The following is an 18,008-nucleotide window of genomic DNA, read 5'->3' as shown; positions in this document are numbered from 1 at the left end:
TGTAAATAACATGCATTTAAGTGCTCGAAACATTACATTCAGTTCACACTTAAGTATATATATATATTTTTAAAGTATGCTAAAATGTACTTTTAAACAATCAAATGGTCAACCATTTACAGAAATGTATTTGATTGTCAAAGAGTAGAGTGGCTAATTTACTACAGTACTAATATATGTAACTTGCTAGACAATTGTCAGACATGAATTATAAATCAAACTGTACAAATTGAGGAGATCTGTGCTATGATTATAAGTGATGAATAATATAAAACCTCCAAGACCATGTGTTGTGGCACAGAGTTTTGCATAGGTAAGCACCCCTTAAAATCTAGTTTATAGAACACTCATTGATAGTTGTTACTTTACAGTATATATTGAACACTGGTGGTGTCATATTACTGAAATTGTATTAAAAAAAAAAACATAAACAACACGTATTGTAATGGCAATGAATTGCAGTGATATTATCACCTAACAAAACGCCTGGCAAAACCTTTTAACTGTGATGAAATCACCGTAACACACAGCCTCAAGTGGTTTATTGCTTTATTATTTGGCTTCTATTGCACAAGTTTAAATGCTCTGAAACGATTGTTGAAGAATTTGCTGTTGCTCTGGAAGACAGCAGGCATGGTTAACATGGGCCATTGTGGTGGGGTTCACATACCCTGCTTCAGAAATACAGAGGCCCTTTTGTACCAGACACTATATGGCACACAGCTTTAAAAAGTCAGGCTAATCATCACCCTCTGATCTGAAGGGCCATATCAGCCCTTTAATACAGCGTTTATACAGCACACAGAACAAGAGGGCTACTTTTCTCTCTATGGTCATGGTTGCTTAAAAAAAAGAAAAAGTGATGAGGTTATTAAACACTCTGACGTAAAACTGCTGTCCACGGTCACCACATGCTGTCAGATGAGATGTAAAATATCCTCAATAAACCTTGTTTTGGGGAATTCTTATGACAATGTAAAAATATTCTGAAAATAAACAAATGTAAATGGCGAAACTAAAAGGCGAAAAAGGATAGAAGAAATGTTCTGGTCTGAATGTGTGAGAACTAGAGAACAAAAAAAACCCAGTATAAATCATTGTATTTCAGAGAGTACTTAGCATTATGGTTTTGTGGACATACTGTATAGCCTACCATTGTAATAGATTAAAGTATTGTTTAAAGTACCTTGGAATACCATGGTATAAAAATATGGTAATCATTTTTGACCATAGTATCACTATTTCACCCAATCAGATGGATCTACGGTTTTCCTCAATGTAGTGTGAAAAATGAATAATTTACAGTACAATACCTCTTCCAGGGTGTCATCCTGTAGTTCAGGTGGCCCCAGATCAATGCTCTTGCGTCCATCACGTTTCTGCTTCTGTTTGCTAGGAATCTTCTTGATGTTGCTGCCATGACTGAGACGCCGGACGGGGCTGGTCAACCATTTCTTCAGTGTATTCCCAGAGCGCTTGGGTCCAGGGGAGCTACTCTGCAGGGAGTTCAGGGATGGCTGTGGCTGCAGTGTGGTCACGGACTCGGTCTTCCCTTCAGGACCGCCAACTGCATAGTTTTCTGTAGGACGAAGAGAGAAAAGGGTGAATGAATGTAACGATCACGACAGGTGAAGATCAGACCTAAAATAATGGTTAAATACAACTTAAAGGTTAAGCGTATAATTTCTGCATCACTAAATGGAATTAAACACTCAAACACTGGATTCTCAAACACTCCACCCATCAGCCAAATGGTAAAAAAATAGACAGTCCCAACCTCACACCTCTGGTTGACGCACTGGGATACTTAAACAAAAAAAAGCAACAGCGTTTACACTTTTCAGGGAACTTACACAATATGGACAGGCATGCTGTTGGTTACCACAGACAATATTCCACAGACTTGCCCCTCAGAAAAAAAAAAAACTTAAAATACATTTACAGTCATGTACTTACAATGGAAGTCTAACAGACTTCACGTTCTTTAGTAAACATGTTTATTGTTTGAGTTGTTAAATTGTTAATTGTCGTTTTGTGGTGGGACTACTTTTCTAGGTGGGGGAACTTCTTATGCATTCCTGATGTTAAGTTGGTCATATGTCATTAACACATCACTCCTCGCTGGTACTTTCTTCACCACATTTAATCAGGCTTGGGTATCCCCACCCCAATAATTCATACATACTACACATATGGAAAATTGGTCTCCTCCCATTCCCATTCAAAAACACTTGAACGAGTTTAATCACTTCTCATACAGTATTTCCTTCTCACAGAAAAAAAAAAAGCTCAACAATTAGTCAGGCTGAAAAAGAGGACATTGAATGGAGACTTGCGATTCATAACTGAAGCTCTGTTGTTGGCGAGAGCTGCCTCCAAATCATCAGTTCTCAATCTCCTAGCCTTCGACACCAGACCACCAGATACTCATGTGTATTATCTTGACTCTTGGCTACTTGGAAGCGGCACTCCACTGGTTTTGACAACGATCTGTAGATCATTCTCTTCTCTCCTATCTTGATCTAAAACTAGATCTTTCAACTTACAACTTTCCAGAGGGGTGCCTCAGGGTTCGGTGTTTGGCCCTCTTCTCTTCTCAATATGCACAGCAATATCATCCAAATTTTATTTCTGTAGTAATTAAAATCAGGTCAAAGATGCTGTCCACAAAGCTAAAAAACAACAACATTCCTGACCAACTGGATACCAGATATCACAATTCACAGGAAATAATGACAGACATCCATAGAGCTTCACAGTACTGCTATTCTCTTCTGATGTAACTACACACTCAAAGATATTGATCACCTGCCACAAATGCAAACCACACACACCTAACAAAGTTAATATTCTTCTTGTGTAGAAACTCAAACAGACTTGACACAGACTATTAGACAAAGCACATTACATCTAACTCTTTGACCTTGTAAGCAAGTTAAACGATATTGCTATATCATAAAAAATGAATTGTGGATTATTGTAACATAAATAGCCTTTTCTGCTGTGTTATGCTGAGCGTGTGGGTTAGACGATTTGATTGGTAATGACTGAATCATAATAATAATGATTCACACCAAGTTCATTTTCGTAAATTCTTTTCTAACCATGCTCGGAAAACAACAATTTACAGTACACACTGTGACACTTACAATTAGGTACACATCTAATATTAGCAGATTTTTAATATTAGCAGCGCTGTAACAGAGGTTAAAATTTCAAACAATTTTGCATTATATATCTCATTGAGGCATCACTGAACATGTTCTATGTGTTTTTTCTCTTTTGCACTTACAGACCCTGATTCATGATAAGATCATCAAGTAAAATGACCAGCATAAGAACTTGTTCTCCAAGTGTCCTGTGTGTTGATAACATCTGTGTGTGTTGACAACGGGCTTTAATGGCTGACTTATTAGAGGAAGTGACCTTGTTAGAATTGATGATAAAGACTGTGACGAAAACATAAACGCATCTCTCCTAAAGCACACCGATACTGCAGAAATCACAGCAGTCTAAACTGAGCATCGAACTGAAACTGAGTCTTGAAACAGCTCTTTGACAGAACCAACGCTGTTCTTCACACATACACACTGTTCTGTGTTTGTCTGGCCTGGTCTGACGGTACACGTGTAAGCCGTTCATGAGAACCAGCCATCACAGGAGTGTGTTTGGAGTTTCACAGCGTGTGATGGAGTGTGTCCCTGTCGAGTGCTTTTTGAAGAGCGAACCTGCGTAACAAACAGACTGACTGACGACAGCGTAGTCTTGTGTGTGAGTGTTTGTGTGTGGAGTGAAGAGATGGTTTGATGAGAGCAGGCATTAAGCATTGCCCTTTACACACAGTCGTGCACACACACACACACACACACACACACACACACACACTTCTCCCGCTGCAGCCTCAGTTGGCCCGCAGAGAGAGAGACAGACAGAGAGAGTTCTTTGTTCTTTTAAGTGGTCACATCAGAAAGCAGCATCTGGATCATATGACTTATTTTACTACAAACCAAAACTAACTTGAATGTTAAAATTTGACAGGTGAAAGGTGATGCATACATCTAATAAGTTAAAAAAAAAAGCCCTTATATAGGTAAAAATGCCCCTGGAAATCAATTTAAGGTGGCAAATATTGCAAACATTAAAAAAAAGTTCATTTCTGTATATGCTGTGGTCAGTTCACAGCTTTGAGAATATGAATGATCTGAATATCTTCGTGAGTCAGCCTTCCACAACAGGCCTAAACCAGCCATGGCACCAGCACAAAAACACACTCAGCAAAATATCATTGAATTATTGTTATCAACAAAACTTTGAAAATATCGAGATATAATTGGTCAATATTGCACACCCCCAATGTAAAGCATTCATTTTTATTTCTTCAGGTCTTAAATGTGTTTTAAAAATGTTACTTTAAAAAATGTGCAGCAACCCTGATAAAAATAAAATAAAAAAATGCACAAGTTGTGAATACATTTTGACTTCTTGTGTGTAACTCTCCAGCTGGCTGGCTGCAATATTACATGGTTAACATATCATAAGCATAAGTCTGACCCGCACTGATGAAAGTGACCTGAACAATTCAAACGGAAGAAATACATGCTCTTTCCTCTCTTTTCTTCTAAAACTTAATCAAACACATGGATCACAAAACCAGTCACAAGTCGCACGGGTATATTTGTGGCAATAGCCAACAATACATTGTATGGGTCAAAATGATCGATTTTTCTTTTATGCCAAAAATCATTAGGATCATGTTCCATGATGATATTTAGTAAATTTCCTACCGTAAATATATATAACATTTATTTGTGAGTGAATGCAGCACAATCGCGAACATAAATGGACAACTTTAAAGGCAATTTTCTCAATGTTTCGATTTTTTTGCACCCTCAGATTCCAGATTTACAAATAGTTGTATCTCGGCCAAATATTGTCCTGCCCTAATAAACCATACATCAATGGAAAGCGTATTTATTCAACTTTCAGACGTCGTATACATCTCAATTTCAAAAAATTGACCCATGTGACTGGTTTTGAGGTCCAGGGTCACATATATGAAATATTTCTTGCATTAAGCCACCAAAAAAACTAAAATATGAGGAAGAGCACAATGTCTCTTTACGGTTTTGTGAGAAATGCGGTTTCATTCAGAGGCAATATGACTCACGGGTTTGTGTGATGTCGCGATATGCAAGTTGTTTTCTCTGAATGTCTGACAGTAGAGAATGTTTTCCAGATGATTATCTATAATGTTTAATCATAATAAATGACTAAAAATATGCAATGTTAGCGACAAAACACTGCTGACATTTATAAATCACCAACTGTGACATCACTTCCTTCATGTTGTGTGTTTGTTACACACAGGTAACTTCACTGGCCTATTGAAACTCATTCCAGTGGATCTGTGCAGTAAAAATACCACACATGGCTTCTTTTGAGCGTTCGGGTGGCGCAGCAACTCCTCTGAAAGACACAGCGAGGCGAAAACGTCCCTAAAAGTTTTAACCCTTGTGTTCTGTTCGATTTCTGTGTACACCCCTTATGGACCGGGTCAAATTGACCCTAATTGGATTCAATACAATTCCTCAAAAATCACACTATGAAAAACGACAAAGATTTAGATACAAACTGTAAACTTTTAATATCAACATTTGTCAAACATTACAAAAACATTATATCTGAAAATATGATTTATGAAAATGTTTTTAAAACATTTTTTAAAACAGTTTTGTTTTGACAAAATTGGAAACTAAACAGTATACTGATTTTTTTTGCATATATTTTTTTAACTTTTTTTTTTATTTTATTTTTACATTTTATGCTTTGAACATCGTAACTGAACAAAAAAAAATTGCTGTATAATGAAATTTTTTCATTTTCCTAAGTTAACTTTCCCTAGTTTCCTAAGACCTATTTTCCTAGTTTCATTATTCACTCACTGGGAAGTGAGAAACCAAACATAACAAAAACATACATCAAATAAATGTTTTTTATTTATTTTTTGGCTCTGTGAAGCTGCCTTTGAAAATCCTACATAAAAATTTTTGGTTAAAAGCTAGGTATTTTAGATATTTTAAATATTGAAATGAGAGCTTATTTTACTATCTGTGTCTGACAAAGATTTTCATCTGTAATTTGCAAATAATTCTGAACACTGTAATTTTAGCTTGACAGATGCACTTGCACGTTAGAACTGGAGTTGAAGTGCCCTGACATACAGAAAATAAATGTTTTTATTTTGTGTCTGTACAGTTGTTTTTTAATGGCTGTCTATGAGGGTCAAATTGACCCGCGAACATCACGAACGTAACAGTAATTTTGTTTGTATATGTCAAAACACATCAGCATGTTGAAACTTTGCATGCATGTTCATCATGATAAATGAGAAAAAGTCACAAAATATCAAGAAAAAAAAACAAAGGTTAACCAGTATTTCCAACAACTTGAAAATCGAAACGGGTCAAATTGACCCGCAACATAACACAAGGGTTAAACACTTGACAGTTGATTCACACTAGTGTTACCATTTAAAACCAGTGCTCATAAACTTAAAATAAGTGATACGTGCTTTGATATGTTGCATCTAATTCAGTGCCAATAAAACATTTTTAGATGTCAAAATACTCATTTTCACGATGAGTCAGAGTTCCCAGTGACTGATACTCCCTCCTCATACTTTTCATAAAAAAGACTGAAAGTGACAATGTCATGGTCTTTAATTTGAGATGAACAATAAGATCATGAAACAACAACTTACAAACAAGCTCATTTATGCTCTGGACACTAGAACGTACTATGAGTGACACTCAACAACAGCTAGAAAACTGTCCGTTCTGTCCTGGATGCTGATTGTGGTTCCAGCGGTGCTTTCCAGCATTTCAGTCAAGCAAAACAGCACTACTTTACATTAACAGCAATGATATACAATACATTTTCACTAGCTACTGTGTGCATCTCTGCACTAACAGAGACCAACTATTAACTTTTTTTTTTTTTGGGGTCATTCTTTCACAGTTTAAATGTATCCTAACTCAACTTAAGCATAGAGAACTAATAAATGACGCAATTTACTTTGGCTTTTAGTCGTGACTATTCACAACAAAGGCTTTCATTCCTAAAAAATGAAAGTATGCACGTTCCATTCATAATCTCCTTCAGATTTACACAACTTCCTGAAACACAGAGGTGCACGTGTACGGTTTAGTCTTCATTGAAGTAAACAGGCAGTTGTGTCCTCCTTTATCTGCTGTTGTGTCTTTGCTCTGACATTCCTGACTCGCTGTCAATAGAAACCAAGGCATGATTTATTCACAGACTGGGGTTCATCAGAGCCGGACCGGTTCAGAAACGCACGGGCAGTCGAGACAGGCGGCATTCCATTCATAGGTGAGGAGTTTCACATGATTTAAACTGACAACGCCTCCCGCCTCATTTCTGCTGACTGTACATTACTAAGCTAATGTCCCAAGAGTTCAGGAAGAAGAAAAACAAGGGAATAATTCCCATGCTCCCACTTTATCTCTCACAGAGCCGTCTTCAAAGAGCCACTAAAGCTCTTCTGATGAAAAGAGGATTTGGACTAATTTGGTCTTCAAAGACTGAAGGAGTCATGTTCAAACATCAGCCCAGGACAGACAGGCCAGACTGCACATTTACAGATCATTTTACATAACTATGCAACACGGCTGATATACATTACACCTGCTATAATAAAGAGTCAGTCAGGGACATCCTGCTAGCAAATCTGACAGTAAAAAAAAAACTATACGAAGAGTGTCTCAATAAATCATAGCTAGAACAAAATCTGGCTAGCAAGGATGGGAGGTTTGACAAATCTTATATATTATCCTTATATATAATTTTATATCAGTTACAGTACACATACAGTATACTAACAGCACTGCTAATATAACACTCGAGTTCAATAAAAAAAAAAAAAAAAAAAAATCAAATTTTATAAAATGGACAGTTTCGTCACTAAAATCTATCTGATTGGATGAGCTGTGTTAGAAGCCACTGTAAAACAGATGAGTGCTTGATAGACATGTTAAATCATGAAAAAAGAAAGAAAGAAATGTCCCCCTTTCAGGATACTGTATTTTAAAGATAACTTTGTAAAATCCAAATAAGCTTTGCAGATCATTATTGGAAAGGGTTTAAACAATGTTTGTCATGCTTGTTCAGTGAACCATAAACAATTGCACATGCACCGGTGGAACAGTCCTTAAAGTCCCCTGCAGTCAACAATTCTATCCCTTAAAACTCATCTTTGATCACCAAAATTACATATTTAAACTTTTTTTTCCTTTAAAAAAAATTGTCATGCCATAAAATAGCCTGAATGTAACTCTACACCCTTGCCTCATTTAGTATACGCTGTTCTATGAATATGCAAATGAGCCCCGCCTCCACTCACTCGCTCCAGCTCAGAGATCCACTGTTTTTGAGACTGTCTTTGTTTCACTGCAGTTTTAAGGAGAAAATACTCAGCAATGGTGTCGACTTATGAGTTTACACAAGGTTTGTCTTGAAAGCATATTAAAAACAACAAATAGACATATAAACAACATTAAAAGCTTGACCTCAGGGGGACTTTAAGACACTAACAGTTTACAGGTGCAGACAATTAAGACCACAGTTCCAATAATTTAGGACACAAAAGAGACCATTCTACCGACTCAGACAAACACCAGGAGAAAGATGCCCAGCATCTCTGATCACCTTTGTCCATTTTTAGATCAAGAAAATATGATCATATAACACCGATTCTATCATCACTTCATTGGTTACCTATAAAGTTCCGTATTAATTACAAGGTCTTGCTTTTGACTTATAAAGCTCTGAATGGTTTAGCTCCAGTCTATTTAACGGATCTTCTATCGCCCTATAATCCATCGCGCTCTTTAAGATCACTAAATTCGAGGCTTCTGGTCATTCCTAGGATATCCAGATCCACCAAAGGAGGGAGAGCATTTTCACATTTAGCTCCGAAGCTCTGGAATAGCCTTCCTGATATTGTTCGTTGCTCAGACTCGTTCTCCGAGTTTAAAACTAGACTAAAGACGCATCTATTTAGCCAGGCATTCATATAAAATTGTTATCTTACAGTTACTGTAAATTTGGCCTCTACTTCATAAACGCCAGAGGAGAACTGGCCCCGACTGAGCCTGGGTTCTCCCAAGGTTTTTTTTTCTCCATCGGGTCACTTGATGGAGTTTTTCGGTTCCTTGCCACTGTTGCCTTTGGCTTGCTCAGTTGGGGATATTCAAATTAAATGACCCATCATACCACTGATCAGCTCTACCAAACTTGGATGTCTTTTTCCAGTAATAAACAAACACTGTTAAGTTGTTTTGATTGATACTGTGAAGCAGCTTTGATACAATCTGTATTGTGAAAAGCCCTATATAAATATATTTGACTTGACCTTTGTGAACGTGCCATTGTCCTGCTGCAGGAGGCATGAGGACTGCAGATGTGAACAGGGCAATAAACAGCAGTATCTGTAATGTAAGACACCTAAGACAGTGCTATAGGGAGACAGGAAGACTGTTGATCGTCCTTGTAGTGCCAAACCACATTACCACATGTCCTGCCCAAACATGTTCGAGAACCTGTAAGTGCCTTAAGCCCGTTTCACACAGCACGTTGATCCCGGGAAATTGCCGTAAAATTGCTAGAGTGCCTTCTGTGTGAACGCAAACACGTCCCGGGATTGATGCCGGGATCAGTCCTGGAATGCGCCCTGTGCGAACAAAAGCCAGGACCAATGCCGTAAGGGTTGCGTCGTAGTGATGATGCATGTGCCATCGCAATGACGTAGTTATCGTGCGACTCTTTTGCTCTTAGAAGAAAGTTTGTGTTTGTCATCAACAAAGAAAGAACGAAAAAATGTCTGCAAACTGGAATGAAGCAGAGACCAAGGAGCTACTTACGATCGTTCAGCTTTGTGGAACGGTACGCGATGCGTTAGTGTACGACCGAATCCGGAAATCATTTCGACACGTACGTTACACGTCACATCCTGACGTCACGCGTCTTTATGGGTTGTGTGTGAACGCACTCACAGATTCTGGAAAATCACTGGCAGTGTGAATGAACCAAAATCAAATGATCCCGGGACACATTATCCGTGTATTTTCTGGAATCTCTGTGTGAAAGGGGCTTATGTGGAAGAGTGGAGTAACAAGAACTGGCCATTTTGGTGCGGTCCATTATTCCACTTCTAATTGTCAAAAGTTTGTTAAATTTGCTTTTTTAATATTTTTATGTTCATACAAATATTTACACGTGATAAGAAGTTTGTTGGGGAAAAGAAACAGTTGAAAGTGAGAGCCCGTTTCTTACAAGTGTCTAATTTGAGACATGCTTGATTTTCCAATTCGTCCACATAACTTTGTCGTTTGTAAGACTGTAAAGCGTGCAAAGAAGCCTGTGCACAGTGAACACCTTTCTACATAATGAACAGTATATACTGCGATAATGTCCAGTCAGCTAGCCACTTAATTTTGCTCCTTGTCAACTACGTGAAGATCACGTGACTTAAGTCGACAACACGAGCAGCATGAATCTGTAAATACTGACTCAGTCTAGTCAACTATTTTTCTTGAAAACCATTTGTAGGACCCAAGACAAGATTTTAAGCCCCCATACATTTGATGGGTCCCCCTGGTAGCCCTGACTAGTCATGAAGCAAAAGCGATTAGAACTGCTAGAGAGTTAGTCTGGGGTGCTGTGGCATATAATGGGTAAATCTCAGAGCCGACAATCAAAAGGTTTCACAAGGAGTAAACCATAAACATGACAAAAATATGACTGAAACATTGTGCCCTCGAAGAAAATCTCAGATTACCACAGGGGGCTGAACCTGTAATAAGTGCAATGCAATGGTGCATTTACGCCATAATTACCATAATTACTAGATGACAACTCGAAAGTTTCACTCAAAGCTGTTCTCGCCCTTGGACTCGCAATTATACGTTACTGCGGCAACACTAACGCCAAAACGAATGTGTAATTTGAATTAATAGACAAAACCAGAAAGAAAAAACAAGTATCATTATCCAAATGCCTTTTTAATAAAATGAGTTTCCTGGACCGCGAAGGATCAAACGAGTGGATCCTTCACAGCCTTGCCTATCCCAAGATTCATTGCGTGCAGGTGACGGCTGGACTTTTTGAGGTGGACAACGCTTTAAAATGTGTATTTGGTTTCAATTTACACAAATATCTAATGATACAAATGCACAAAACACAAACAGACATTAAAGCAACACCGAGTAACTTTTCCTCTTCGGTCGCCCTACAGGTTGGAAGCGGAAGTGTCCATTACCGCTGTCGTAAATAATTTAGCCTACCGCAGCCTACTGTCGCACGCAAGCTCGTTTATCCAGCACCGGCTTTGGAATAAACGATTTCCACAGACAAGGTAGAGTATGTTGCATGATTTCATGAAAGTATGAAGTATTGCGACATCAGAAACGAAGAAAAACTAAATAATGACTATTGTAACACTTGAGCAAGTCAAATTTGTAGTTTTCTTATGTCTCATTAGAACTACAGAAACGCGACCCGATCTGGCAATCTTACATAGCGTGGTTATGGCAGATATAGGACCGCAAAGCGAATCCAGAAGTGCCTTTCACCCTGTTACGACTTGATGAACCACTGAAACGATTTTGGAAACATTATTTTAAGGTAAAAAATCGTACTTAGTGTTGCTTTAAAGCGGTTCAAGTGTTGCCTTTTATCATACCAAGATGTGATAGTTTAGACTCTTTATGAACATAAATGGACCTAGGTGAACATATTTTCATCCCTGTTTTGTTTTCAGACAGTTGAATATAACTTTCAAAAAAGTCTAGTGGTGGGCTAGACTGTCTCATTTAACAACGCCCGCTACGACCTTCATGGCCTTTGAAGTCGGGATCCTTCGAAGGACGCAGCGTCTGAATTGGGAAACATACATGCAAGGCAACATTTTGTCGGAGCGTATGGTGGGAGTGGGACCTGAAAAACGGCCCTGCGCAGACCTGTGTCACTGTCAGGTGGTACAAGTTGGAGCTCTAAGTAAATTCAGAGTTCATAAATTGTATTATGAGATTTACAAGGATGTGAAAGTCAAAATCTCGTAAACATGGTAATTCAAACATTGCGAGAATGCACCTATAAACACATTGCTAATTGACTATACTAGAAATAGCAAGATAAGCATTTCAACGTCCTCCCTTCGATATATAGCTGAAAACCCATACAAACCAAAACCATTACTCCATAAACCCTATTTTGAGGCCTGTCTGTTTTTGAGTTAATCAGTATGGAGAGGGAGAGAGAGAGTCCCTTTAGTCCACATTAGAGAGGAGAAGAGAGGTACTTCACCCTGACATCAACACACACACACACACACACACCAACAAGCCTCATCTACCCATGACAAGACAGAGTAAACATCCCAGAGCACTGCGGCCCTACAGTCAATATCATTTCAAACCACCAGCCAGAGATATGAAACGCATGCAAGATAAAACAAATTATGTTTTCAGATCAATCCCAAAAAGTATCTTTCAATACCAGTCAAAATGCACTGCACGTTGACATTGTCCAGCCGTGTCATCAGTTTCTGTAGTGTGAAATGCTGTATTTCAGCATAACCATCGAGATATTTAATCTAGAACCATTTTATAATTATCATTAACATTTTTTTATGAGCTCATATCAGTTGAGGAACTGTGTGGAATATTTGACTTTCATTTGTCTCAACGCAGGACTGAACTGAAATGAACTGCAAGTAGCTACATTTGATTAAAATGGGGAAAAAATTTAAACCCAAAAACTAAAATATACAACCCAAGCTCAATACCTGTGGTGACATTTCCGCCAAATGACATTATGACACGTCTTGCACATTTAGCAACAATTTAAATTGACGCTAGAAATGTGTTCAGTTTTATCTGAAACAGATTTAAAGACTGGTGTATTAAAGTTGTTGCTGTTTTATTCTCTAGTGTTGCTTTCAGCTGGAAACTGCAGTGATGTGTAAGTATTTATATGTGTGTTGCAAAAATGTAAGTATGTATGGAATGAGGTATGAGGTAATGAGGCATGTTTATCCAATGAGCTGATGTTGAAAAAAAATATACTTATTGTTTGGGGAAAAGTGGTACATTTCAGCATACTTTTAAAAGAGTACTTATTACGGAAATAATATACTTTAAAATAACATACTTAAGTGCGACTGACTGTAATGTTTTCAGACACTTCAACTTCATTTACATTTAATTTTAAATAACATGCGTTGTGTGTTTAAGAGTGTTTTAACCCACTTAAGTAGCACTTAAGTCCATTTTTATATGCAATTTCAGAATTACTTTTTAAAAGATGCTTAAAATGTACCGGCAAATGTACTGACAAGCATTTATGGCAAATTCAAATATAATTCAATACTTTATACTTTTCTATTCAACTTGTTTCACATTGTTATTTCTATTGACATTAAATGTCATGTATTTAAATATGTGTGTATTGACATATGTGTAACAAAGGTGGTACATTTAAAATTACTGTAACATTTAACTTTACGTCACATAAAACACTACAATTAAAAAAATATAGTGAAGTAATTTACATGTGATTTAGTATGCTAATCAACACATCAAATTAAGTGTATTTAAAGCACAACAAAAGATTCTTAAAATGAACTTAAAATGTACTTCAAAATACACTTAAGTGATCTTTAATTTCATTGATATTATATTATCTGCAAGTACGTTTTTAAGCTTTTAAGATCTGAAGTACACTTCAAGTGCATATTCAATACATTTAAGTGAACTTTTTTTTAGTAAACTAAAGATACAAGTCACATAGGTGAAGAAGCTCAATGCAAAATACATACATCATATGTATAAAGCAACTGGTGTGCAGCAAACTTGCACTGACTATCTACATTAGTTCAGCACAGATCAGTTCTACAGCGTCTATGAAACCCACCTCCCACATGACGGCAGCAGCAACATTTCTCGAGAATCCAGCCACAGCAGGAGCGCACACCCTTATCACTCCTCATGACCGCTCAGAGACGCATGTCTCAACACAGAGAGATGTTCCGGGACGACTAAGTAATTACTCTCATTCAGCCTGACTTTACCCTAATCCACAACAGAGAGAAGGGGGCGGAGCAACATAACTCGCTCTCATGTTTCACTTTCTGACCAGACAAAAGCCACAGTCAGTATGCTGTATGTGACAACATGACCCCATGAAAATGTGTCCTGCTGTAGTGCGCTTACGGGACACCACAGGGGTCGATACGCTCCCCGTCTCTTTTCTCTCTCAAGTGCTTAAATGAGAAGCTCGTGGAAAAGAAAGCACACATTCCCATGCAGATAACGTGAGCTAAACTTCTGAACTGGATCAGAGGGAAAAGATTCACTGATGCTTAAAGTTCATCTCAGAATAAGTGAAGATTACATAAGAAATGAATACAGAATGGCTGGACATTTGTTCGCAGGTTAAACTGTGTTATCAGGAGACCTGTCACCTGCTTTATGTGTCACAATACTGCATTTCTGGAATAACTGGAATCAACAGAGCAATTATAAAAAAAAAAAAAACGTAGCATACGTACCTGTTTCAAAGTAATTGTGTGGTATTGACATGTATTGATGTGAGACAGTGTACATTGTGGGATGCAAGACAATTTTTGGAAGTGGGTATAAAAAAACAAAAAAATAAAAAAAAAAACACTCTTCAGTCAAGCGAATTGTATTTAAAATAAATTTAAACTTTAATACATTTTCATTTTATTGCAATTAACATGCAATTTAGAGTCCGAAAAATTCACATGCAGTTTGCACAAAAGTATATTATTCCCTTAAAGGCACAATATGTACGATTTTTTCGCCACAAGAGGGCGCAGTTTCCTACAATAACAAAGGCGTAGGTTGATGACGCAGTGATGAGCTGAACGATGGGACTTGCCGTCAAGCTGATGGATCTAATAATGTTTATGGATGAGTGCAAACATTCATGTTTTTTAACATTACAGTGGTATGAAGCAGGTCGCGATTGCTAACGAGACAGATATCACACGCGAGTCCCGCGGATATAAAGAAATAAGGACATTTAATTCTACCCAACTACCCGCAAGTGCTGGACTACTCACACAGGTCAGTTTATTAGACGAATTAAACGTGTGAGGTAACGCAGCGCTGCTTCACTTGGTGTAACGTTACACTATCACACTAAACGGCATTTAAATGTGTGTTGAAAGTTATAATGTTATTCTACGTGTTAGTTCGTTTGCTATACGAAACTAGCAGTAAGCTAGATCAACATTAGAATAACATACTGACCATATTCTAACATTTCATCATGTTGAGCTAACGTTATATAACATTGATGTGTCTTATGTATATTTGCTCACCTGTCTAATAAAGCTGTCAAGTCGTGACTCGTGAAGCTCTGTCAAGTCCAAGTTAGTCGCGGACGTGGAGCTCTCGGCATCTCAAAAACGCCACGCTGATATAGATCCTCATTTTAGTTCTCCTTGTTTGTCCCAAAGTCTGCTTGCCATGGTCTATGTTTGAAAGAAACAAGAACTGCGTGCCGCTAAACGTTACGCACTACGCAGTTGTCCACGTCTGTCGCCATGGTTATGTCATGGCTATGGCAGTACGAACGGAAACCGAGTATAGATCGGATATTGCGTCATTGACAGGCGACATTTTTTTCCGGGACGGCCACTTTTTTAAAATTGGAATTTCGCTGAAATAAAAAAATCTTTGGATACTTTTGGGATATTGTGAGTACACAACTGCAGGAAATATATCACACTGTGCAAGTGATTTTTGGATATTTTATTACAAAATTCTTACATATTGTACCTTTAAAGGTGAAGCATTTTCTGCGACACTAGTGGCACTTAGCATAATTACAAAAACAACATTGCAAACGCCCCTTTCACATGTCATGCCTCCCCCAACTCAAACATCACAAACACTTGTGCTTGTAAAGGCGTCTCAACAGGTAAAAGTAGGCTACTTACAATAAAAGCATCCTACATAGGAGTCCTTTTAGCTGTGTTGCTATGTGTCATGAGTAAGCAACCGAGTATGCTCACACTGTCTAGAGCGAGTGTTTCGCTTATAACAAACCCATCCAATGGGCACATTTTTTGACATGACGCTCAACAACTGTTTGAGGCCGTCTAAACTGGACACATTAAAATAAACTGGTACAATTTGTCTTTCTGAACGGGTACATGATGCTGCTGTATGGTATTGAAGCATCCATTGTAGAGTGTTGCATCGCAATGTTCAAGACCGGTTTAATCTTTGAAGGACTAAATGCAGCGAATTTTGGCTTGCACTTCTGCTACCAAAGCTGAATGTTTAACGCATCAGTCATAGTCCCGTAACTCCATACACACTCTCTGTCTCCGCCTGCTACAGAAGCCAAACTCACACTACGGGCCCTATTTTAGCAATCTAAGCTCATGGTTTAAAGCGCACGCCACACTTATGGCGTGTCTGAGTCCACTTTTACTAGTTTAACGACGGGAAAAAATGGTCGACGCACCCAGTGCATGGTCTAAAAGTGTTGTCCCTCTTCTCTTAAAGGATAATTCCGGTATTAAACACTTTGAGTCTATTGTCTAGTTTGTTTTGGATGAACTAGAGTGGTGGACTTAGAAATTTTGACGATGGGTCCTGTCTCGACTTTTTGACTATTTTAGAATCGCCTCTGAGCGCTTCAGAGTGGATGTCTATGGGCATGCTCAAACATGTCCTTAAAACAACCCTTAACGTTCGTTTTCAAAACGTAGCGTAGCGAAATACAGTTTCTGTCGTGTTTTATTTGCCATTTTTTAAAATCGCATTGATGTCTGCTGGAGGACTCAGTGCTCGTTGATATTACTGCGCTACCGGAAACGGAAAGGGGTCTGTTTACATTTGGTTGTAGTCTTTTCGCTCGGTTCTCCGTCTCTCAGAAGGCTAGCGTGAGCTGAGCAACTGCGGCAAAGTGGTTGTCGCCATCAAGTGGTCGGGAGTGTGCTAACGCTTCAGACTCAAATATCGAGCGGAAGTTTATACGCGGTTGTGAGGTATCTGAAAAAATAGTTCCACTATAGCAAATAACACGGATTGAAAGCATACATTGCGCCGATTTATTTGTTTTTAATCATCAACGAACACCACTAACCACTCGGTGAGTTGCACAGTTTTGAAAACGAACGTTAAGGGTTGTTTTAAGGACATGTTTGAGCATGCCCATAGACATCCACTCTGAAGCGGTCAGAGGCGATTCTAAAATAGTCAAAAAGTCGAGACAGGACCCATCGTCAAAATTTCTAAGTCCACCACTCTAGTTCATCCAAAACAAACAAAAAAATAGACTCAAAGTGTTAAATACCAGAATTATCCTTTAATGAGTAGTGGGTGTGTTTTGGGCGTAACGTGCAATAAACCAATCAGAGTCTCTTCTCCCATTCCCTTTTAAAGCTCGCGCCATGGCGGATTTGCTATTTACATGACGGAATTTGCAACCATCTAGATCAGCATCTCAGAGTACATGTGCTGGTCTGGCATGTGTCTTATTACAGCTGCGTATGTTCAGAATGAAAGTAAGCCCTACACATTTCAGTCTTAGCTGGAAAGCTTCATGAAATAGAGAATTAAAGGTGTAATATGTTCCAGTTCTGCATGGACACTGCCTTCATTTCCATATGAGCCGTCTCGGCAGGTTTTCTACGCTATGCCCTTTTTGCATTTTGCACCGGAATCTTTATGGTAATGACACAGTCTTCTTCCACATCAGACATGAGGAGTTATGCAAATCAGTCTCAGATGCTAAAATAGACCCAATATTAAAAGCGCAGTACAAATATATTTCTTTCACACACCGCTGCACGCCAACACAATGAAACCACTTATCTGACTAGCCTGACCTCAAATTCAACAGACTAATGAATGAGTGCAGAGAGAAACTGTCACATCTAATGCTAAGTG

The 18,008-nt window shown here is 38.3% G+C and overlaps 1 protein-coding gene across 3 annotated transcripts in view; it reads right to left on the bottom strand.

Moving 5' to 3' along the window:
- The window catches only part of LOC130102863 (kalirin-like), a 63,262-nt gene extending 49,130 nt beyond the window's left edge, over positions 1–14,132 (bottom strand). For 2 of the 3 annotated variants that reach the window (XM_056268963.1, XM_056268962.1), the window contains exons 1-2: positions 13,990–14,132; positions 1,314–1,579 (exon numbers count right to left, since the gene is read on the bottom strand). In XM_056268963.1, the coding sequence (XP_056124938.1) occupies positions 1,314–1,579; positions 13,990–14,065 (342 nt within the window). In that variant the 5' untranslated portion in view covers positions 14,066–14,132. The remainder of the gene's footprint in view (positions 1–1,313; positions 1,580–13,989) is intronic. The other variant, XM_056268964.1, reaches the window with a different exon arrangement.
- Between the last annotated feature and the right edge of the window lie 3,876 nt (positions 14,133–18,008).

The sequence above is a fragment of the Rhinichthys klamathensis genome, unplaced genomic scaffold (assembly GCF_029890125.1).
Source record: "Rhinichthys klamathensis goyatoka isolate OS25496 unplaced genomic scaffold, OSU_Roscu_1.1 h1tg000279l_1, whole genome shotgun sequence".
NCBI lineage: Eukaryota > Metazoa > Chordata > Actinopteri > Cypriniformes > Leuciscidae > Rhinichthys > Rhinichthys klamathensis.
The sequence above is the reverse complement of the archived record's forward strand: the minus strand, read 5'-3'. Positions and strand labels throughout refer to the sequence as shown.